The sequence below is a fragment of the Nesoenas mayeri genome (assembly GCF_963082525.1).
Source record: "Nesoenas mayeri genome assembly, chromosome: 20".
Taxonomy (NCBI): domain Eukaryota; kingdom Metazoa; phylum Chordata; class Aves; order Columbiformes; family Columbidae; genus Nesoenas; species Nesoenas mayeri.
The window spans coordinates 6,389,995-6,414,446 of record NC_137569.1 but is presented as its reverse complement, the minus strand read 5'-3'; the positions used below and the strand labels follow the sequence as shown (position 1 = coordinate 6,414,446).

The 24,452-nt window shown below is 44.1% G+C and overlaps 1 protein-coding gene across 6 annotated transcripts in view; it reads left to right on the top strand.

The window, feature by feature from the left end:
• Positions 1 to 24,452, top strand: part of CUX1 (cut like homeobox 1) — a gene marked incomplete at both ends in the record, with an annotated part of 256,649 nt that overhangs the window by 217,652 nt on the left and 14,545 nt on the right. Inside the window, 2 exons of one of the 6 annotated variants that reach the window (XM_080356934.1) lie at positions 3,662 to 3,926; positions 9,070 to 10,809. The exons of the other annotated variants lie outside the window; for them this stretch is intronic. Coding sequence (XP_080213060.1) covers positions 3,662 to 3,926; positions 9,070 to 9,781 — 977 coding nt within the window. Of the gene's footprint in view, positions 1 to 3,661; positions 3,927 to 9,069; positions 10,810 to 24,452 lie in introns of those variants that run through there. 6 annotated transcript variants of the gene reach the window in all.

Here is a 24,452-nt window from a genome sequence, read left to right as displayed (position 1 = left end):
GAAATATGGCAGAAATAAAATTGTCAACCAGCTGGATTTTTGTAGCCTCAAAGAGAATATCGCCCATAATGCAGGAAAATAAAATAAAAATAATTTAAAAGTAGTACTGACAATGTCCTTTCAAAACTATTTTCTAAACTGGATTCTTATCAAATACTGTGCAATACATATGCTGTATAGATGGCACCTGAATAGAGATAAGGCTGTAAATCATTTGAGACTCTGCACTGAGCTCCTGAACTATGTAAGTGCTGTCTGCATAGCAGAGCACTCTAAAGTGAATTCAACCCTGTATTTTCCGCAAAATCCTTTCATGCGGGTAAGGATCCTGTGATTTAACCTTTTAAATTGCTCTAGAGCCACATTAAGAATTCAACTTAATGTCAGTTAAAGAACAATGCAACTGGATCTGCTACCAGCGAAACATTATTATCAATTATTTCTCTGCCACATTTTATTAAGGGAGTAAATTAATAATTATGATAAAGGTGAGCCAAATATATCTTTTTTTTTCCCTGTTCTGCCAATTTGAAGCCTGTGCTATAAATGTCCATTTTAAGAGGCTGTGAAAATTTGCAGTGTACATTAAGTAAGCTCTTTGGAGGAAGCCAGGGGTTCATGCTCACAAGGCTGAGACACCGCAGCACCTTTTCTGCTTTGGGAGGGTTCATTCCTCTGCCTCATAACTGCGGTGCCTGCACCGCTGGTAGCATCACGCTGCTCGCTGAACAGAACCTCAAGCCTGCTGTCAGGAGAAAATTTAATTCCCTTTATTTCCCCGTTATTTCGCTTTTTAATAATCTTGTTCAATACCGCGTAAGATAAAAATGATATTAAAAGGGGCTGTGTTTTACCTCGGTGGGCGGCCGCTAGTTCTGCAATAGTGTGTGCTGCGGCTGGAGCTGAGCACGTGCTGGGGAGCGTTCCCAAAGGGACGCGGTGATGTCAGGTTGGCAACAGCGATGGGGAAATAAGGTGGTAAAATTCAGGAGACAGAGCTCTGGCCTTGGCGAGTTGGTCTCTACCCACATCAAGACCTGTGCTCACATTACTATTGTTTCCATTCCATGAGTCTCCTGAGAAGTGGAGACCGATCACAGGAAAACATCAAACTTCTCCAAAAATCAAGCGTGTTTGCGACTTGCAGTGTGAGCCTTGCTGTCACGGCACATGTGCTGAATGATCTCCTTATGTTGTCTACACGCGGCACATATGTTTAAAATAAGAATTCAAAAGGAAACGCGTTTATAAACGTCATCTAAAGTTTCCAGAGAGCACCATTAAAGCCTAAAGCTTGGGTGCTAGTTCAGCATGTGGCGAAGTGCCAGGACTGTGCCTTTGGCCCCGTGGAAATTTGTTCTGATAATGTGTTATCCTCCAGAAAAACAACTGGTTGTGACAGAACAGTGGGACATCCCCTTCGTTTTTCTGTTAAGAAAACATGTGCGTTTAAATAATTTGTTCCATTCACATGAAAGACACCCAAGTAAGCTCTTGCAACTTTTGTGACCCCAGCATGGGTTACAAACGCAGGGCAGGAAATATTTCCCGAGCTGTCACAGCTCTGTGCTGTCCTTAGGAGTCTAAAGATGGGAGCTCTGACCTGCCAGCAATGCCATCCTTTGGCGAGCAGAGAAAGCAGAGATTCGGAGCATCCCGGTGCATGGGTGTCTCATGTTAACTCAGTCGCCTGACTGAATTCCAGAAACTCCAGTTCGAGATAACCTGAACACCTTTTACATCTTCCACAGGAGGTTCTGGTTTGTCTCATGGCCTCCTCGAAGCTGCGGCACGTTGCTGAAGCGATAGCTGCCGTCTCTCAGCCCTCTTGGGTCTGCTATCAAAAGACAAGGCAACCTTGTATATAGAGTTTGCGTGTCAATGCAAGTTTGAAATAATACCGAGGAGTCTTTGAGATTAAAGACCTTATATAAATGTGAGATTATATTGCTGGAATGATTAAATCCGTGGTTGAAGGTTGTAACAGTTCCTGGAAGGCTGCAAAAATAAGGCAAATAGGTCACCTTGAAATAACGCGCTTACCTGTGGTCACTTTGCAGTTCTTCAGCTGATGGGAAAAATTCAAGTAGATGATTTTTAAAAAGGAGATATTTTAAAAAAACACAACAAACAAAAACCGACAACGCTTTACTTTTTATGGTTATTTCAAAAGCACGCAGGACTGTATCATGGCAGAGTGATGGATCACGAGCAACGCACATTCTGTTCCATATCAGTGATCTTACACAGTAGGCAATCCACAGGTAATCTGTCATATTCAGGAAAAACGAAATGAGGGCCATGCAGATACCCCCAAAGGTTACAGAGTGTGTTCAAAATTCACTTGGATGATAATAAGACACAGTGTAAAAAGGTCCCACTGGACGTACCAGTGGAGACGGACAACGTGGCCAGTCTGTCGGGAGCTGTGCCAGGAGAAGTTGGCTTCTGTATGAAGGGCTTTCAACGTTTCTGTTCATTTGATTGCATTGAATTGTTATTCTTTGTGCCCCCTCAGCCTACAGGCAGAGCTGTGGGTAGGGAGAAGTGTTATTTTTTGAAGAACTTGGTCTCTGACCGGTGTGACGTGCTCCACGCCGGTCCCTGGCTCCACTCAGAGCTCCCAGCTGTTGGAGATGAAGTGCCTGCTAGATTGATGTGAGCCTGGTGTAATCTGGAACTTAATAGCCGAGGTTATCAAATTGCAGCTCCTGAATGCCTAAACTCTTAAATATCTAGAAGGTATTTAACAGGCCATTAAATATTTTATTGACAAGATTCATCTATATTTGCCATTTTCTGCCCCCTCATTAGCAATGCTTGTGCATGATACTGCCAGGTGCAGTAAATCCCACCTCTCTTTGCCTGGTGTAAATGAATCAAGTCAGTGACAAGCGTTTCCTTGCAGAATTTGCCTGGATAATTCAGTCCCCATCAGGGAGGAAGAGTCACGGTGGTGTCTCAGGCTTCCACCATCAGCCTCACCGAGCTCCATCAGAGCAGCAAGAACTTTCCTAAAAGTATATCCATTTTTGAAAGAGCCTTGCTAGGAGGAGGATGCTGTGGGCTGGTTTTCTTTCGTAACCTGTCACCACTATAGTGAAGATCTGTAGGAAAAAGGAGCAAACGCCTGATGGTTCTTGCAGCCCGTCGCTGAGATCTCTGGGCTCTGGGCGCCATCGTGTGTTAGAGACGCGGCTGCCGCTGCCTTCAGCTTCCAGAGTCAGATTTGTAATTCAGAGACCTCAGTGTAGACCTTAAGTGCTTAACAACCAAAACCATTTCAGCTGAAGTGCAACTGTCCTAATTGGGTGCTTGCGTGGAAGTTCACAGCTCTTGAAAGAGTGAATTTGAAATTCGTCATGTTAACCGAACCCTGATATTCATGTTCCACATTCACTGAAAAAGCAAAAGACTCTGGCAGGTTTCCAGTCGATTTATCTACTTTTCTTCCCCTTCTTTCTTCTTTTTCTGGCTCTTGCAACCTCCCCACATTTGCTTTCCTCTGATCTCTGACGATGCCCCTTCCTTTCTGCTCTCTCCAGATAGCTCATCCATTCATCTACAACCCGTCGTGTCCGGGTTCATTCCGCAGCTCGCGCATCCATTGATTTTTGCGTTTGTGTTCGGCTGGGGCTGATCCGATGTGCTTCTCTTTCAGCCTACATGAAACGGCGACACAGCTCTGTTAGCGACAGCCAGTCCTGCGAGTCCTCGTCCGCTGGCATCGACTACAGCCAGGGAGCCAGCCCGCAGCCGCAGCACCAGCTCAAGAAACCCCGCGTGGTGCTGGCGCCAGAAGAGAAGGAAGCTCTGAAACGAGCCTACCAGCAAAAGCCATACCCATCACCAAAAACCATTGAGGAACTCGCCACGCAGCTCAACTTGAAAACCAGCACCGTGATCAACTGGTTCCACAATTACAGGTATGAGGTCTCCCGGGAGCCCTGCTTCTAAAGGACCTGGGCGTTCCTGCTCCAGCAGGGGGATTGGACTAGATGATCTTTTGAGGTCCCTTCCAATCCCAAACATACTGTGATACTGTGATACTGTGATTTGTTTTGCTGCTCTGCTTCAGCAGGCTGTGTCTGCTTCCGCTAGCGTTGGGTGGTTGTACAGAATGAACAGTTTCAACAGCAGGGAGATTCTAACTAAAAGTAATGCTAATGCGCTAGCCTAATTTTAAGTCATCCCTGAGGAACAGCAATATTCACATGTTGATGTAAGTAGCGCTTTTAAACAGAAAGTCTCGCTTTTGGGGTGGGCGTGGATTTAGAGATGTCCACTATTGAATATTTATAAATCCCATTGCAGTAAGCAAGACTGGTCTTTCTTACTTGCATATGCACACTCTCACAGATGCATACTCACACGTATATACACATATATAGGCGTGTGTTACACCTGGGTCACTTGGTGGGGGATACCTGGAAGTGTCCTCTGCTGGGTGGCATCAGAATTGCACTGCTTCTGTCATATAATTTTCCCACAAAAGAGCAAAAAGGGGATTTTCTTTTAGGTCTTGAGTCACTAAGCTCTGAAAATAGGCACAGCATGTGCTGTGTTTCTGGGAAGCTCCACACAGTCATGAAGGACAGAGAACTGATAACCCTGAAGTCAGATGTGGCTGCAGATTTATGTCCTTGTTATGATTAAATCATTGAGTCCCGCTGAAATGAAATAAGATGTTGCTCTCTTTAGTTCCTTTCTCATATTAGAAGGCATCTTCTCTGCATTTGAACCGCTGAAGTAGGTTTTGGCCTGGAGACCCCGATAAAAAGAAACAATGCTGGAATTGGATATAAGAATTAGAAGGATTTGAATAAACATTATCAACTGTGCTTGGGAATCTTAATTAGTGCAACAGATTTTTCTCCAAGAAATTCGCACTAATGAATATTGAACAGGTACAGTTAAGATACCAGATTTAGTACTATTCTGCTCCTTCACTTGAAGCCAGTAATGCTCCTAATTAGTCCAGATTGCTAAACTTGTTTGTTTTTAGAAACTGCTAACATTTAAAGGGTATTTTCCACTTTGGCCCTTCTCAGCTTTTAACAGATAAGTAGCTGAAGCAGAAGCAGCACTGTTTAATGAGATGTCTCAGAAATATTATGCACAATAGTTAAATAATGTTTATAGTAAACAATATAAAATTTAAAAATTATAACCAGCGGGTAATCATATTTACACTGAATTTCACTGGCTTGAATTCGCCGCAGATGCAGCCTCTTTCACTGCTCAAATGCAGGCCTCTCTTCCAGTTCCCACTTCTAGGCAATTATACACAAGTTGGAGGAATGCCTATGAAAATATGTTCCCTTTGGCCTGACAGCAAAATGTGCTGTTCTCACTTAGGCAGACGAGTGCGGGAGCACTGGTGGCATGTGTCATCTTCCTCATTATCAGGAGATCTCCTGTTCGGGCGTGCAGCGCGGAAGCCTGACAAGTCATGATTGATCAGCGCGTTTAGCCACACCAAGCTATACATTAATGCAGACTAGGTGCTGACAGTTGTATACAAAATAAAAGATGTATAAACAAGGTGCTGGAGGCTGGTGGGTAGCACAAGCCTCCCAGCACTGAGGGATCTGGATCTGCTCCCAGATGTGCTGCTGCGTCTCCCGGACTTCAAAGAGATGTTTGGAGCCTGTTCGGAGCCCTGGGTGCTCTGAGCGGTTGCCACCACTGAAAATCAAAACACCTGCCTGTTCTTTTCCTCTGTACAATAATTTTCTTAGCTTTCATGCATGAAATGCTCTTAAATAATTTGCAGGACGTAGCAGAAGAGGTACTCGTTCTGTGTTCTGCTAGGGGATCAGGGTCTGACTGTTCTGCAACTCATCTGTTGCAAAAAATGGGTAGTGTTGCTCCTCTTCATCTTCTCCAGGACACACTCCTGTTTATCTCTTTTATACTGTCCCTCAGCCAGTTTCTTTGCCAAACTGAAGAGTCTTCACACACCAGCAGATCCACATCTCAGATCTCTTAAGTGTTCTTTAATATAAATTTTTCTTTAAATTCAGGTAATACAGGGTACAGATTTGGACAAGTTTGTTTTCCTGTCCCTTGGGGATCCTGTTGCAATAATGCTTTTTGTTTGGGATTCAGCCCAAACCTCACTTTCCAAAGGTGGCTGCTACAGCAGAATCTACCTTTATATCCACCAGATGGGAGGTCAGCCCTGGTATTCATTTTATGCAGCAAAAGAAATTTAAAAAAACAATCCTCAGCAGGCAAAAAAATAATTCACTTCAGAATATAAATAGGTATAAAGGATTTCGACATGTCTGCAAACTTCTCCAATCTATGACTTTGCATCCATGCCAATCACATAGGTCTCAGAACGTAAAAATAAATACACCTTACTCTGCAGCAGTGAAGCACGTACAGGACACATCAGAGTCTGAGACTCTATTGTCTTAAGAATGGTACAAAAAATTAGGAGGTGGGGATTTCTAACCCATTTCACACGTGGAAACTGGCACATAAACTCGGTAAGGTCACAGAGATGATACTGCAGAAGCATCAGGAATTAAACCAAACTTTCCTGAATTGTAATCTAGTGCTGTTGGATCCTAATTTTCATTGCTCATACTCTGGGCATATTTTTCAATGAACTGCAGCATTGTGCCTGTTTCGATGTTGTGTGAAAGCTTGTGCAGGGAACTTCAACATACACCGCAGGAGATGAGATCTCTGATATTTTGAGTTACGCTGCTAAATGCCAACAGGACGTGTTGATGTTGAGGCCAACACCTTCTACCGAGAGGAATGCTCTCTGGGGATTTCCGAGCTGCTGTCACCAGTTCTTTTTTACCATAGGGATTTAATTACTGTGTTAATCAGGAGCCAGACTGGATTTCAGAAGCAATGTATTGGGTGCGAATTCCAGGGGTTTGAACAGACATCAAACCTTTATTCTGTAGGGCTGTGGGCAGATACTCAGCGACCATGTTGTTGTTCAGTATCTTGCTGGACCTGCGGTATTTTATGTGCCAAAGCTCTTACCTGTTTCCCCTCCTAACTTGGGGGACGTTAGAGGAGCAGCACGTTCTGGATCAATGTCTGTGCAAGATTATAGGCATAAATAGAACCTGATAATCGATGTTGCAGGATGCATGCAATTAATGGTAATAGAAAATTAATGTTAGCACCTGTGGTCTTCTGTTAGGTGAGTAATATTCTCCTAGGGAAAATTACAGATCCCCTAAATCCTTCGAAACTGTAGAGTCAGCAAGCACTGCTGAAATACTCTGTTGCATCTCAAGTAAGTCAATAATATCATTAGCTTCAAAAGCAGTATTCACATGGTGCTCTGCATTTACCCTAATTTGTTTCCATTGTGTGCTGTCTTCCGTAGCGTATTAGGGAAAAATGAAAGAATCGTCCAGCTCTAAGCACTGGGACAGCATTTCACTTGTGATTTGCAAGATCCTTAGCAGTTCTCCCTGACTAAAACCAAAAGTGTTATCTTCACTCTGAAAGATCAAGTTTTGCTAAACTCTCCCTGTGTCTGTACTCGTGAGGGTATTGGGAGCTCCTAAAGAGAGCAGGAGTAGAGAGGAAGGACCAAGTTAAATGGCAAAGGTAGTGTGTGTGAGGTATTATTGCACGCTTCAAGTAATAGCAGGCACAAGGTGGGACAGCAGGCAATTTTACCTACACGTGGAATGCATTCATTCCCTTGAAATGCACCCTTGTCTTGTATTCATGTTCTAAAATCGATATTTTAAATAACAGATGAGGCAGAATCCAGACTAGCTCATAGGCTGACAGGCTGTCGAAAGGCTCTGCTTCCCCAGAGCAGTTCCACTAAAACAGACTTCGTGTCATCTTCACGTCTCCTTGGTGCCCAGGAGAACACCAGGAGGGTTCTCCAGGTTTTTCTCCTTGTTTGTTTAGGCAAATTGTGGCTCACTTCTAGTAGAAAACTGAACTGGTTTGTATTTACAAACTGTTTTCTTCTGGATCTACTAGAAATGTATTCATGTTTTCTAAATCATCCCTTTTCTGGTCCAGTGTGTTGTGAGGTTTCACCTTCCTGATGTCAGACTTTTAGTGGGAATGGGAGACTGCAGAGCTTCTAATCTCTGTCCCTTGAACCATGTCCAGTGCTGTAAAAATCAAGTATATAATTACAAATGTTACTTAATTTAAACTTGGGGAAAAAAAAGGAGGGGGAAGATGATCTGTCATTGGCTTTCACCAGTCATTTTAGTACAGATTTATTATCTGCATAAAGTTTATATTTTTGCTTTATTCCCTAACACCTTACTAGATGGGCCAGTCATCAACGTCAGATTTACAATAAATATGCAAAATCCTGGTTGAAGTCAGAGGGGTCAGTCTCAACACTGAGCACTGCAGAATTCACCAGAAATGGCTTTTCTGTTCAAAATCCCAACTGTAACCACCTGTCCTCCTGCTGCCCTGTGGAGGAGCCCCCGGGTGGTCCCTTTGAGCACAACAGGGTTCATGTGGCTGGGGAAAATGAGATTACAGAGTCACAGACTGGTTGGGGTTGAAGGGACCTCTGGAGATCACCCAGTGCAACCCACCTGCTCACGCAGGGTCACAGAGCAGATCACACAGCATCATGTCCAGGTGGGTTTGAATGTCTCAGAGAAGGAGACTCCACACCCACTCTGGACAGCCTGTTCCAGGGCTCTGGCACCTCAAAGGAACAGAGTTTCTCCTCATATTCAGATGGAACCTCCTATGTTTCAGTTTGTGACCGTTGCCCCTCACCCTGTTGTTGGGCACCACTGAAAAGAGTCTGGTCCATCTTGGCGCCCACCCTGGAGCTGTTGATCAGCATTGATAAGATCCTCTCTCAACCTTCTCCAGGATTAAGAGCATCTTGACAATATTCCCTGTTCTTCCAAGTGCCTTTTCATCAGTCCTTTGGGTTTGAAGGGTGTGAGCGCTCCCACTGACCCCGCGTGGTGCGGCTGTCCCGTAGCCAAGACAAAACGGCACCTCAGGAAAGGGCGTTTTAAATGCGGTAGAGCAGGGCGGCTCTGAGCGACCCCGGCAGACTCACCATCCCTCTCCCCTGTCTCCTAGGTCTCGCATCCGCCGGGAGCTGTTCATCGAGGAGATCCAAGCCGGGAGCCAGAGCCAGGCCGGATCGAGCGACTCTCCCTCCGCGAGAAACAGCCGGGCGGCCCACAGCTCCGAGGGAGACAGCTGCGATGGCGTGGACGCGGACGGCCCACCCGAAGGCAAGCCGAGCGGCCCGGAGGCGGACGAGTACAGCAATGCAACCACAAAGTCTCAGGGAGGGTCAGCGGAGTCGGCTTTCGAAGCCGGGGAAGAGGCACTGCGAGGCGCCAGGTGTTCGGAGAAAGCGGAGCCGTCGCAGGCGGAGAGCCCGGAGGACACCGACGACGAGGGCAGGCTCAGGGCGCCGCGCCAGAGCTCCCCGCCGGCATCGCAGCGCCCGGGAGAAGCTCTGGAGACACTGCCAAACTCTGCCACGGAAGGGGATGCCTCTACCTCAGCTGCCTCCACCTCAGTCCTTACAGGGGAGAGCTCCTACAAGTCAAAAGAAAGTTCAGAGAAAATCTCCAGTGTGCCAAGTACGAGCTCGACGCTGGCCGCAGGCTCGCAGAAAGCCAACTCTCTCCAGAGCCTCTTCGGCTTCTCGGAGGCGGCGAGCTCCAGGAACACGCGAGACAGCTCCCTGAGGAAAAAGAAAGCGGCGAACTTGAACAACATCATCCACCGCTTGGAGAAGGCCGCGAGTCGAGAAGAGGCCGTCGAGTGGGAGTTTTGAGATTTAAACTCGCCCAACTCTGGAGAGCTGGGAAGTGAAACTGGACCTCTACTGGTTTTATTGTGTTGCGCACTTAACCGCCCTGCGGGCCACAGGGCAAAAACGCCATAGGCCAAGGTGCATATAGAAAACAAAAAAAAAAGGAGCGTTAAGCCCAATTTATGTTTGTGTTTTCGAGGAAGAAAACTGAAATGTGTAGTCAAGCTTTTTTGTACCCTGAAGTGTTTTTATTATTGCCCTAAGTGATTTCCACGGTTTCTGGAATAACTCATACAGCTTTGCCTTGTGCCCTCCTCTTTGGTGTGGGCTTTAAAAACAGAAAAACAGGAAAAAAAAAATAAGAAAAAAAAAAAGAGAAAAAAAATCAAACCCACATATTAAAAGGGGGCTTTTTATCTGCCATCTAATGGCTACAGAGCGATAATACACTATTATCTTCTTAAACCAGGAAAAAAGGGGAGATTTTTCAAAAAAAAAAAGAAAAAAAAAAAGAAAAAGAAAGTTTTTTGTAGCTGTTCAGTTGCCACTAAGAGATTGCACAGTCAACCGACTCTAAACACACTAGTTTGGATTCCTACGTATTTTCAAGAAAAGAAAAGAATCTTGTTGTTTGAAACTTTGAATTAAAGAAAAAAAAACAAAACACATTTACTCCACATATTTTTTAACGAAACAAAAAAAAAAAAGTCACATCAGGAAAATATCTTAATTTGTGGTAGCTGACTTAGTGTTTTCTTGTAAGTGAAATAGAATATTGACACGTAGTGCACATTGTTTCATAGCTTTAACTGATTCTGGGCTTTTGCAGACCAGAGTTTGTTTAATACACTCCATTTTAGGCCAAATCAGGACAAAAAAAAATAAATCTGAATTTAGGTATTTTATAATCTGCTTTTTAACCTCTAACCACAGAGCACGCTGATCAGACCTCATATCTAGGAGGTTTAGGAGACAACTTAGAAACAGCATGTACTTGATCATTTCACTTGGTTCGTAGTGTACAGGATTTCCTTTCGGTAGACGCAGATCGCTCAAAACAAACGTTGGCCAGTAACATTTCAGCCTGCTACTTCGGAGACGTGTGTCGTAACCCGAAATATTCAGCTTACGTGGAGTCGCTGAAGCGTTAGCTCGCGTGTACGATTGCTGTCACACACCACTGAGAGGGGACTGGAGCTGCCTCACATCGAGAACTTTTCCTGCTGTTGGTGGCCATTTACTGACTCTCTTCCCACCACGAGCACTGATTTTTAAATACGTTTTTAGTTGTGGGAAGCTTATTTTTGCGTGGAATTAAAAAAAAAAGAGTACATGGCAATGACCGGACGGGCTCTTCCCATGGTGGAAATAGCCCAAACCCCAAACCAAAACCTTCATGCTCTCTGGTCCCAGTCTAGACCATTCTGCCCTGCAGAAATACAGCCTTTTTCCATTATTTTATGCACAGGTTTAGGGCTGATCAAAGTACAAATCCAATTCTAACTTGTCTCTAACTCCTCCTGTTGTCTATATGTATATGCGTGAGCATAGAGGTGTGTGGAAGGATGTGTGTGCGTGAGTGTGTGCGTGCAATTTTATACGTCTGTGTATTTTCTTACGTACTTGTGCACACATAGAGTGCATTACTGCCACCTTTTTTCAATAAGCTGTTTTATCAGTTATGGCTTCTACAAGTTTGCTAATTTAGACTCCTTTATTGCCATATCTTTAAAACTAACAATAGATGATTTCGGAATATATATATATATATAAATATATATATATATAATTTTTTTTTGCTTATTTATAGGTGCTGTATTTTATTATCTGATTGTTAGGAAGGGATGAAAGGGGGCAAATATTCTTTAGAGGGATAGACTGCCGGCAGTATTGGGTATAATTTACAAGATGTAGTTGTCATACTGTATATTATTGATTGAAGACTTTTGACCGTATTGTGTATCATTGAACTTTTGTCTTAGGTCAGCATCTTTTTGATGACACTTTAATGGTGCATTCATTACTTCTTAAGTTTAATTAATATTACTTTTCTGATTTTGTGGGAGGGAGGGATGGGGAGAGGAGTTCCGACTTTAAAGGTATGTTCCCAATATTACACCTCAGTGTGCTTGTATTAATTCATTAGTAGGATTTTTGACTGTAAGATGTGAAACCACATTTCTTGCATGATGTTTTAGAACTTATGTATTTCATTTACAGTCTCTTAACATGCAACAGCAGCACTTAGCGCAAGTTTTCACAAATTAAGAATCAGTACACTAAAACCAATCCTTTTCATGATGAAGAAGGCTCTAGGAGGCTGAAAGGCAGGGATTTATTTCCTATTTGTACTGCTCGCTGTTTCAGGATAACCTCCTTGGGTAACTGGGGGCTTGTGATGCAGAGCTAAAATTGAGGAGCAGAGAGAGCAGCTGCCCCTTTCTGTGATGAGCTGATGATAGAGAATTTGTAATGACAGACACCAGTAAGCGACAGCTCGTGCTGGAAGCGGTTACGGCTTCTTATCGGCAGTGCAGTTAGACCGCGGGAACGGCCAGCGAGGGAAATAACGTGGCAAAGCCAAGTGTCACCTCTCGGTATCTGTACAGTGTCCTGGTTTGACTTTCAGAGCACAGCTCCATGGATAAGTGCACGTCCCGGTAAAAATACACATACCTTAATACAAGTCATAACAAGACGCGTCTTCGGCCGAGAAGCGACGCTTCTGACTAGAAGACGCTGATGTTTTCTTACGTTCTTTATTTTTTTCTTGGTTGTTGTTTGGTTCAGGTGGGGTTTGTTTAATTAATTGTAGGCAAGACACTTGCCAGTCTGTTCCTACTGTCCTTGTCTGCTGATGTGAGATCCAGGTGCTTGATGCAGTCAAGTGGTTATTCTTGGCTTTCTCCATAGTGAGGGTTTTTTTCTGTTTGATGATTTTTATTTTTAAATTAATATTCCCCAAACTGTTCTTGTGCCTGTGTCTATACGATTGCATTCCATGATGCTTACTGAGAGCTCGTGCTGCGTTAGACGACAGCGGAACTGCATTCACAGGTTGAACGCAAATGCAGCACTTAAGGTCAATCTCTCTTCTTAATAAGCAATACGTAAGTGCCTTGAAACTTATATCTTTTTTTTCCTTTCCTGTTTATTTTTGGTTTGCTTTTCAGGATTCCACTAGTTCTTTAGGATTCTTTAGTATCTGCCTGGTTTTTAATGCTGTAATGATTTTTAAAAAGCATATCTGTAGCTTGCCCTAGAGGAAATCTTTCTTTTATAACACTAACTGTTAATTCTAAGCTCCATTATTACATTTGAGTCATGTAATTTTGCTGGGTAAAGACAGCATTCGTAAGTCAGAAGTCACTCCATCCTGCCAAAGGTTGTCATTGGTATCTATTATAAAATTAATCAAATAAAATGCTGTCAGTATTTCCTATATTTTTGGCACTTTATTAACGGCTTAGCTCCTTTTGTTGTTTCCCGTTTCATGATCTGCGTTGAATGTGGATTAGCCTGCTGAGATGCTGTTGGGGTGACCCGGGCATCACTTTGGGTCCCTTAGTGACCAACTTCTTTAAGGGCAGAGAAACACCCTCGGATGGGGCTCGGAGAGTCGATGTTCCCAGCTGTTCGTTCCCGGTTTTTAGCCAAGGTCACAGCTGCTTCTCTGTTTCAGTGGCAAGTGAAACGGGTTAGCTTGAACTACTGCTGAGATTCTCCCGTTGGAGATGAGTTACCTACTGGCTTTCCAAACTGGCAGAGACCTCCCGGCTTAGAGACTGAACTCCAGCGGCACGGAGAGATTTCCGCTCTATTTCTGATGGAGTGAGGCATTTCGAAGCAATGCTTTGGGGAGGGCGTTGAGTGGAATAACTCTTTTTTAACTTAATGAAAAGGATAAAAAGGCTTAAGGGAAGAAATGCCAAAGAGTAGCACGGGGGCTTTTTTACCCTCTCGGGTCCCTGATGGCATGGGAAGGGAAAAGGTGTTTTTCGGGCACGTGTGACATGGGGCTCATCTCGCGGGACGGTCGCTCCTGGCAGCAGAGCCCTCGCTGTTGGCGTTTCTGTGCCCCGTGGCTAAAAGCACAGGTAGTTCTCAGAAAATCTGTAATGCCAGAGTCTTTTTTTCCTGAGGTTCTTTAAAAGCATTTTGTATTCTCTCTTTCTGTTTCCAGTTCCGTGCTCTTACTAAAACTGTGGGTGAAGGCCCCAGGCCTTTATACTGCAGATAAAATTGTAGATAAAATGGTGAGGGAAGGACAATAGTGTAATACTTGGTTTGCTGAAAGCAAAAGTATCCCCTGGCAGGGGCTTCATACAATAGGGTTGTCAATACGCTTCCATTTTTGAGGATACAGATTTCAGACAGTGGAATTGCACATGTTTATTGGCAGGAATGCATTTAATTACAATTGCTCTTGATGCCATAAAATCTGACCATTTTATTTATTCGTCTGTAAAACGCCTATAGATAGGGGCGCTCTCTAAAGGAACCTGTACCATTGCACTCTGCCCATATCATGAATTAGTGAGTCCTTTAATAACAAACTCCTTGCTGTAATAGAAAAGATCTATCTCACAGTTAAAAAGAAAAACAATATGTGCCTTTCTCATTAGGTGAAAGATCTTTGCATTATTTTTATGTAACTTGTGCATATGGGAGCGATGTAGAGAAGAGGGGTCATGAACACGACAGAATTCTATGCAATATCCTCTGATCCAATTACTTAAAAGTTGCTATTTTTCAGTCCTTTAGTGGGAGAAATAGTGAGTTAGAGAAGCGCATCATTCTGATAATTCAAACTACAAAGCGGAGAGATTCTCATCAAGTAGGATTGAGGGAAATCGGACAAAATAATGTAATGAAATAACGGCAAATGCTGATAGTGATTGCAGTCCCCACTAAGCACAGCTGCAGTCACGAGTCTGTCATTTGCCATCTTAAAATTATTAATTTCAAGTATTCCTCAAACTTATATGAAATAAAAATGCTCCTGGCAAAAAAAAAAAAAACACAGGGCAGGTTAGAAACAGAAGAATAAATAAATTTATAAATAAAAAAGTGACCATATATAAAGTATGAGAATACATGAGAAAAAGTAATTGGAAACTTCTTGCACTTAAATCTGACATAGTTTATTTAAACGGAAATTTCACAGTAATCTGGACCAGTGCCTTGAGCGAGGGTGCAAAGAGATGGGTCATTTTAGCAATTTGTTGCAAGCTGAAAGTAAATCGGTGACATTTTAAGGTGCAGATGGAGGGCACCAGATTTGCTGCGTTTGTATCTCTTCCTAAGGAGTGAGGTTCTTCAATTCTCCTCTTTGTTCTTCACCCAGCGTGCGTATCCCGGGATTTTCTCTGTCTTAAAGGGCTGTCGGGGCTGAGCTGCCAGAGTTCCGTGAAGAATGTCAGGAACATGGGAGGAGGAGAAGAGGAAAACGTAGTTCTTAGGTAGGGGCCACATTTAATGTTCACTAAAACCACATCAAGTCTTTGCCGTGAGTGAGTGGCAGTTCTGGCCCTGACGAAACAGGTGGCTTAATAGCCTCATATTCCTAAATTAAACTCACGCAGGTAGAACAGCTCAGAGCAGTTACTGGGTTCACTCAGTTGCTGGGCTCCTACTTTCCCATTGCACTTTCTGCCGCCCCGCTCTTTGAACATCAGCATTTTCTTCCTTTGTGTTGCATATACAATCAACTTATTAAAACATTTTAAAAAGGAGATAATCTTAAAATTCTGTACAAACAAGAGACTTCTTTTCCCAGCAGTTTAAAATCTTGCTGGACGGTTTTAAATTGCAAGGAGAATCACTGGCGTGGAAAGAACGAGATCATCTGAATTTCTGTTCCGGCTCAATCTTCTTAGTTTTCAAAGTGACTTAGTTGACCCCGTCTCATTCACATATGTATTTGAGCCCTAAAATGGAGAACTATTATTTCACCAACTTGTTCTTTCCTCCCCATCTATTTTATGGGATATATATTGGCTATGCCATGTATAAAATAGAGTTAATAATGAACTTTATAGCAAGAAAAGCCGTTTATGCTATGCCTAGGGACTGATTTGTTGCACATGACCAGGTCATGTTCTATGCCCTAACCCTGTTAATATGCAAGGATAAAACGTTTTTATACTCTGAAGGTGAAATGTACCCTTTTGGAGAAGGTTAGCATTAGGCCTGTGCACTTAAGTTTTCAAAAAGCCTTAAAAACAGGTTTGCAAGTGGTGCCATCTCTCTCCTCAGGGATGATGATTTCTCCCCAGCCGAGTGGTACTGTGGCATATTTAATAGAAAGTGTTAGTTGTAAGGTCATTTTCCAGTTGAAGAAAGGCTTTCCCTGAACTTCCATTGGTGACCCTGCTCAGCCAAGGACCAATGGAGGCACCAGACCAGCTTCTCCCAAAACCTGAGCACGCCAGGTCGACCCCAAAGTCCTTGGCTGTCTATGAATTCTCCATTTTTACAACTGTTTTGTGAACAGAAAAAATAATGATCTGATTCCCGAGCTTGATTTTCATTGGTATTCACAAACGTGTTCTGGCACTAAAGTGCATTGAAAGGAAATGCCTCCTTTTAAAAAAAATAAGAAGATTATGGTATTTTTCCTTGTCCAGGACAGTTGCTGCCCTTTTTTCAGGCTTGCTTTACTCACAGCGATGTTGGTAGATTTTTGCCGCAGTTGCGTAGATTTCTTATTATTAAAACCCTTGGTTTCATGGTATCATTGCAGTTTTGTGTCTTAAAACAGCCAAGTGCAGATGATGACTGAATTCTAAAACAGTGCAGGAAACAGGACAGAAAAGTAGATGCCTACGGTCCCCATGATGTCATGTCTTTGACTTTTGTTTGGGTTTTAGAGATATTTGTACTACCTAGTACAACCTTCATCCAAAGATCCTTGGAAATGGAGAGTCGTGCCAGGAGATTTCTGCTGTTATGGTGACATACCTGCTCTTTGCAAAGTTACTGTGTAATTCTGTGGTGATGTTCATAGCAGCGCAACCTCTCTGTCGATGACAAGAAAAACAGCGTCAAGTTGCATTATCCTCTTCTGTCTATGCGGGTAATTAATATACATTTTTAGGAGTTGTTAAATATATATATGTACATGATTGTGATATGGAAGAGCCCTTCTGTATATCTCGTACTTACATGCTTGGTCGTAATGGTGCGTAGAATCGCTGCATCCAAATTCGCAAAATTGTTTGGGGCGTAGGTGAGCGCGGGCTTAAAACCAACATGTTTTAATGCACAGAAAATGCCGTTTTCCCACTTGTCAGATAAATTCCCTGTCGTTAAGAGGGGATTAACCACCTGAGAGACCGGGGTGTCCGAGATCCGCGGGTTCAGCTAATGAGGAGGGGGAAGATCGCGGTCAGAATACATAGAAGTAATTCCAGGGGTCTGAGATGCGCAAAAGCCGAGGGACGTGAAATGAAAGGTCAAACCTTGTCCGCAACATCCTGTAACGGTTGGGCTGTAGGTTTTGCTTTGGTGCGGCTTGCAGCAAGTTAATATGCCAGGTATTTGTACACGCCACATATACTCTGCTAAACCTATGTACGGGGGGAAGGTGGACGGTAAAGACACGTGCAGTGTGGTTAAAACAGCGGCAAAAACAGCTGATCAGAAAATGAAGTATCAAATTAAAGCACGTGGTTCATTCTTCATCTCCCTAAGCTGAAAATTCAAGTATTCTTAGGAATGAGATAGAAATCCTCTATTCTGCCATTTCTCTCGGAGGGTGAACCTCTGTGTTTTCAAGAGAAGAATTAAAACTTGGCACTTGACTTGCTCCGAGGTACAATCTGATCTCCAAGTAAATACAAAAAGCATTTTCTACAATCAGTCTTTTGATCAGACTTCTCTGGCTTTTGTTCGCTTACGTTAGACCCTTAGTGCTATTGTGATGTATTATTTAAATGGGGGTAAATTATTAATAGCTTTAAGAGTGTTTCCAAAGTACCTCGTTACCTCTGGATGCCCGTACAGGCTGTACAGGGAGCACCTGGGCATCTCGTTCCTACAGGAGGCTTGCGGGGAATAAGCAAGATCACACCCGTATCGTACTTTTCTTTGTCCTCGATCAGGGCTTCCATTTCCTTCTCTCCTCCTCTAGAGAGATGGAGATCACCGATCAGTTTTGTTCTGTGGCGGAAAGATTTTAGTTCAGCGTGGAATTATTTTCAGTCAATAGGCATGTCATCGAAATCCCGTATGTTACCGTGTTTCCCGTTACGTTTTTCAGTTTTGCTACTTTCCTACTCAACAGTCTTTCTAAACTTGGAAAGCTATGTGCCTTATTGCCTAATCTCTTTGTGGAGAATAATCTAAAGCACAGGGGTCTAGACTGCAGCACTCACAGCCGCTTTTCATTGGGGTGGGGGGAAAGCGAACGCCGACCGAGGAGGGTTCCCGTGCCAACGAGCACTCGAGACACTGTGCGCTGAGGCTTTGTGCAATAGAAATCCTCATTTTGCGTTGGGAGGTTTATGTCCTGGCCGCCCAACGCCAGCGAGCGCGAGCTCTAGTTCAGGAGAATTCAGGTCCCCAAGGGAAGAAAAGTAAATAAAATAATAATAATCCCTCTGAGTTGGCTGTGGTTGGGTCTGGGATTGGAAAATCCGCCCTCACCCAGCAGCGGTTTTGCTGGTGAAGCTCCGTCTCACCCGCCGCGCTCGCAGGTCTGTCACCGTTCGGGAAGCACTCGTGGGCTCCAGCCATCGCCAGCTTGTCACCGCGTCCTTTCGTGCCATTGCTAACACGTGCTGTCGTCTTTTCCGTGCCCGGAGCTGGGTGGCGAGGCGCTGGAAAGTCATTCCGGTCTCAATTTGGGTTTGCAAAGAACAGGCGTTTGCCCGCCGGCGTCCTCAGCACTTGTGTGCCCTCTGTGGAGCTTGCTCTCTCTACAGCATCATAAGGTGAAATATATAAAGGTGGTTTGTGATTAGGAAAACAATCTACTATTTCCTATTTATGAGATTAATTTTAACAGTTTCTTTTTTTGAGGTTTGTTTTTTGTTTGATGTGAACACAGCAGGAGTATATACATATCCCATCAACGGAGAAAGTCTGGGCTATCCCAGCGACGGAGCGGGAGGTGTATCCATATCATTGTGCCCCTGTTGTGTTTTGTAGAGCAATCATTTTTTTAAAAAAATATTTTATCTAAATGCCTAATAAATAATATTATTTAAGTAGTTTTAAAGTAATATAGGACTGAGAATAAGAAGCCTCAGTTGCGAAAGACGAGAGTTAAAATATACAGAGAGAGAAAATACCCTTAGCCTCCTAGAGCCTCTACTGAGAATTTCATGACGATGCAGTGCCCCTTTGTCAGAGTCCATTGCGATTTACTCTAGAGTGTTAATTTAAAATGAGAGACTGGTTTCCTGTGATGTTCATCTTTGTTGGCGTATGTTTGAATTTCTGACGTTCTTCTCATTCAAAGTTGGTTGAGGAAAAAAAACGAAAAGAAATAATCACCTTGTGCAGCAGCAACTTTCCCTGGTGTGAACTGCGGAGGTCGCGCATTGCGAATCGATCTTTGTTCACGGAGGAGTCGTTTAGTTCTCTCGCCGTGTCCAAACACGTTCAGACAGGCTTTCCCTGGCTAGGAAACCGGGGAGCGCCGAGCTGCGTGGAGCAAAATGGAAAAGCGTTGCGCTAGAAACGGCCGCAGCCGGTGGCGGAGAGCGCGTGTCCATCCGCACCGGCGCCGCGACGGCCACACGGCACCGGGTGGCCACACGGCACCGCACCAGCCACACGGCACCGCGCTGGCCACACGGCACCGTGACGGCCACATGGCACCAGGTCGCCACACAGCACCGCGCTGGCCGCATGGCACCGGGTAGCCACACGGCACCACGCTGGCCACACGGCACCGCGATGGCCACACGGCACTGGGTGGCCACACGGCACCGCACCAGCCACACAGCACCAGGCGGCCACATGGCACCGCGACGGCCACACGGCACCGCACTGGCCACACAGCACCGGGCGGCCACATGGCACCAGGTGGCCACACGGCACCGGGCGGCCACACGGCACCGGGCGGCCACACGGCACCGCCGCTGTGGGTTTGGAAGCGAATTTGCACTTTGCCTTTCGAGGGTGTCCCACTGAAAACCATCAGATAAATTTCCTCCCATGAGGTTCTTTCCTTCCGGCATAGTCTGAAAAAGAGAATTTAAAAAGACAAAAAAGCCCTGCGGTAACGATCGGGTAACCTCCGCGCAACAAAAAGGTTGTTCCTGTCACAATACTCTATGCATTTCTGTGTTGGAAAGCATGTTTTACCCTTCCCGTTCCAAAAGCGGGGGCACCGCGCACCCCACTCGCTGGAAATGCTGCGAGAATGTCACATGTACAGATTTGGACGTTAATTCCAAAGCAGATGGAGGTTGGCTGGGGAGGGGGGGGGGAATGTTCTTTTGTTTTGTTTTTTAATTGTTTCTCTCATGTCCCTCTTCATTTTTATTTTTTTTTTAATTAAGAAATTAACTCTTTGCATTTGTGCAATAACTACTTGCCATGATAATGGGCAGAGCTTTGAAATGCCCCGACTACTAACACAGCACAAGACGAACTCAAACAGAAAGTGGTGTACTTTTTCCTGAGAACTTCTTTTTTTTTAATAATAAGCTCAGTTTTTACCCCAGTGTATTGTGGTGTCTTACATTTTTAGCAGTATTTTATATTTTTTCTGTAACGCACTAAGTCTTAGATGTTTTTAGAGCTTGTTTGTTATATTCACAATCACAGATTTAAAAGAAAAAAATCCTCACAAAGACCCAATTGACCAAAAATAAGAAAAAAGTGTCATTTTTTTTATTTGTACAAGTAGCTTTGAGAAGCCCACGTTGTGTTGCTGTGACTCATCTTTTGTAACATTTTATTTCTTGGTATTTGTTTAAACATAAAAGTAAGAGTTTATATGGCTGGCAGTAGCAGGGCAGCGCTCCCTCCGTCAGCAGAATGGCATTGTTTCTTCTGTCTTCGTTTGGTTAGCCATATAATGTTTGTTCTCAGCACTGTACAACAGTCCCTATATGATATGGAGAAGCAATATCACTGTATGAAACTCACACGATGTATTATTATTATTATTATTCACTAGCACCCTAGGTGTGATAATTGAAGTAAATATCTTTTATACAAACACAATTCCGCGTGGGCTGTCTTTATTGGAGGTGAGACCTGAGTCCAAGCAGCAAACATTTACATTGGTGGTTCTGGCTGGGTTTGCTGGGGATTTCTCTTTGTCCTGGGGAGGAAAATTCACTTTTTGTGTATCAGTTTCTAGGCGAGGGGGGATATTTTCAATACCTTAAATACTGAAGTGTCAGATTGCCGAGCCGTGTCCTTTTTTCAGTGGAATTCAAGTGTGAATTCAAATTCCTGTTGCAGTCAGTGGGAGGGGGACACCTGGCTTCATGGATGGAAAAGATGCATTTTGGGTCCGAGACTGCAAGGGGGATTGTTTTTAGCATGATAATAGTATATTAGTTAACTATTAAAAAAAAGCAGAATAAACGCATTGTCTTGAAGTCAAAAATGCTTTAGATGTGAAAATGCAAACGTAAAAGAATTTTCCCAGATATTTGGCTCTCTGTTTATTTTTACACATACTTCTTATATAAAGATAAATTCCTCTTCTAGTGCCTTACGACATATTGTTCCTATAGATATACTCCATATTTACAGAGTCTACAAGTCGGAAGTTTGGTGTTGGTGAGGAACGGATGTTTTTATCAATCAGCAGAATTCTATCTTTAAAAAATAGTAGAATAAAGCTCTAGCTTGAACACGTTCAGGTAGAGCGTGTGTGTGTGTGTGTGTGTGTGTACGAGTGCTCATTTTTTCTAATTGTGAATTGCTGGTGGTTGTGAGGGACCAACATTTATATTGTGTCCTGCAGTTTATTTCTTGCTGTGTCTGTGTGCGCGGCCCATGGGCCGAGATTCCTGTTGAGCCGGGAATGTTCAGCTGGGCACGAGTCGTTTTGAAGGGCCAAGCTGGAAATCTGTTGCCCAAAAATGTCCGTCTGTCCATCCTGCAGAGTGGGAGTCAGGCCGGGCTCCCCCCCAGTCACTGGGGTCCATCCCACCAGTGTCACACTTGGGGACACTTCACCCAAGTCCGCATTTGTGTTTGGGGGTGGGATGTTCTTCACGATGTATTGAAAATGCTATTTCACGCCTTAATTTCTTTACAAATGTGTGTTTTCTACTTTTGAAATGTTGGTGACAGGTTGTGCCACGTGATACAAAGCTTCTAGTTTTAACGCTTTTTTTCCCTAGTTATTTAATGGCTGGTCAAACTGTTGCTTGCTGTAAATGGTATTATCTTGTATAATTTGACCATGATCATTTTAGGTTTGATGCTAAACATCCACATTTTTAAAGTACTATTACTCATGTTGGTTAATATGTATATTTATAACCTGCACTTTTCTTTAGGTGTGGTGGTATCGGCAATGAACTAAAATCACATGCGTGGTCATGAGCAAAACTTCATTATGCTTGCGAAAGCACAGACCTGGTACTGACGAAGCTGGAGGGGGTTCCTTGTAGCTCAGAAGCAGCCAGGATAAAACCAGACTGTCCTCTCAAGCCTGAATCTCCAGAAGTCTATTTTGGGGATGCTAGGAAGGCAACCAAAACCATAAGGATGCGTCTCGGAAGTCAGGAGCAGAGACTTAATGGTCTTCCATGGAGATAGTTGGATATTCTGTGATAGCTTCGTTTGGGTGCCCTTCAAAAGGATGTCAAGAACCTCCTTTTCAGAAGGAGAAGTGTACACTCTGTATTCCCATAGACCCTTACTAACCAGCACTGGGGCACAGCTCTGTCAGGAATCAGATGCTGTAGCAAGGGTGAGGTTTACATAGGAGATACAACAGGCATTCGCTGTATTAATGGGTGAAATCCTTGTTCTCAGCAGGCAAGAACATCCTGTGAGCAGCTCACGTGGTGCTTTTGGGCCCCACTTCTTTCCCTTTCAAAATGCGATCATTTTCTTCTAAGTATTTCTGGTTTAATACAAGTGGTGAAGAAATTGTGCACTTGCCAACAGAGGGCTTCAGAAAACATGATTTGATTACAGTACAGCATTTTATTTTCTTTTTGCTCCAAGCTATGGGAAGCCGATAAGAAAATTCAAACTGTTTTCTTGAACTCTTCCTACTTACCCATGTAATTATCTTGGTACCCTTGGAAATAATCCATTCTTCTATGAATCCTCTGTCCTTACAGGGAGAATTTATTAAGCAGCGCTGTGTTTCTTTGCTGGGGGCTGTTTATTTTGGAGTGGCTGAGCCAGGAGGAAAGGGAAGGAGAAATCCTTCAAACCTTCCCAGCAGGCCCTCAAAACGTGAAAAGGAAAGGGGGGAAAGGAGGGGAGGGAGCAGAAATTTTGCCTGCGCCGCCCCTGCCGATAGCTGGTGGAGAAAGCCAGAGAGCTCTAGGTGGGAGACATCTCGCCGTGTTTCAGGAGCGCCTTTTGCTCTTCCCCAAGGCCACTTGCACGGATTTATCTGATGAAAAGGGCTGCAGGAGGCGCAAAGGAGGATGCTCATGTACTGAGCGTGGCAGCGGAGGTGAAGAGCTCTTTGCCATGTGCTCCCAAACCCTTTGGTACTTAGGCAGATCCCTTTGGTACTTAGGCAGATGAAACCTCAAATCATGTCCTCAGCGTGTTGAACGTGATCCGCTCTCTACTGTCCCTATTTTTTCTTGTCTTTTTGATGGCACACAAAAGTTCTTGCTCGTTCATAAACCCTGGTGTCAGCCCTTGCTGTCTAGGACTGCACATCCTCTGCACAACGTCCCTGAAGGATGTCACTGACGGTTCTTGATGTCTTCTCTTACAGCCTCTATATCTGCAGAGCAACTTCAGCGCTTCATTCTTGGAGCTTTTGCAGGGCTGGTAAAGACGAGGTGACAGTGCCAGGAGGTGGAGATGCCTTTTAGAGATGTCGTCATTCCTTTCTTTTCACCACCTGCTTTCTTTTTTTCGCCCTTTTAGAAAGCTTGCAGGAAGTCTGGTCAGAGAACAATCTCGTGGCAGGTACAGAGGTGACAAACAAGGGTGGCCTGAGACTAATATAGTCCAGGCATTTTGGATACTCAGGTGCTCTTAGAGCTGACTGACCTTTCCTCCCTCTCTGGAGATCTCTAGAGAGGTTGCTTTAAAATGTCCCAAACGCCCAGTTCTTGTGTGACTTCTGTAGTGTTGGTGGGATCTCTGGAGCACGTGATCTCCAATATCTTTGTTCACTCTGGTGAGATCCTTGGAAGAATACACCAACCTATGGGTGATGGAGATGTTTCTTCATTGCTTTGTGTGAGGTGGACCTGAGAGATGGCTCAGCGGGGCTTTTGTGCTACACCCTGCTCTTCAGACTTTACCTCTGAACGGATTTGCACCACTCTGTTAGATTTGAGGGACAGGGCTCCGATGCCTTGTAGCAAAGCAATGTTAAATCATTCCCTTCTGCCATGTCCTGTTTCTCAGCCTACTGACAGCTCACAGCAACGCTGGCCCCAAGGAAAGGGCTTTGCATGAAGTTAAGACAGGCTGAATGACTCCCACACAGCTCTGGACCATGCAGAAATGTTGTCCCACTCTGAAAAGGTCAAGACGGAACTAGAATCATTGAGATGTGCAACAC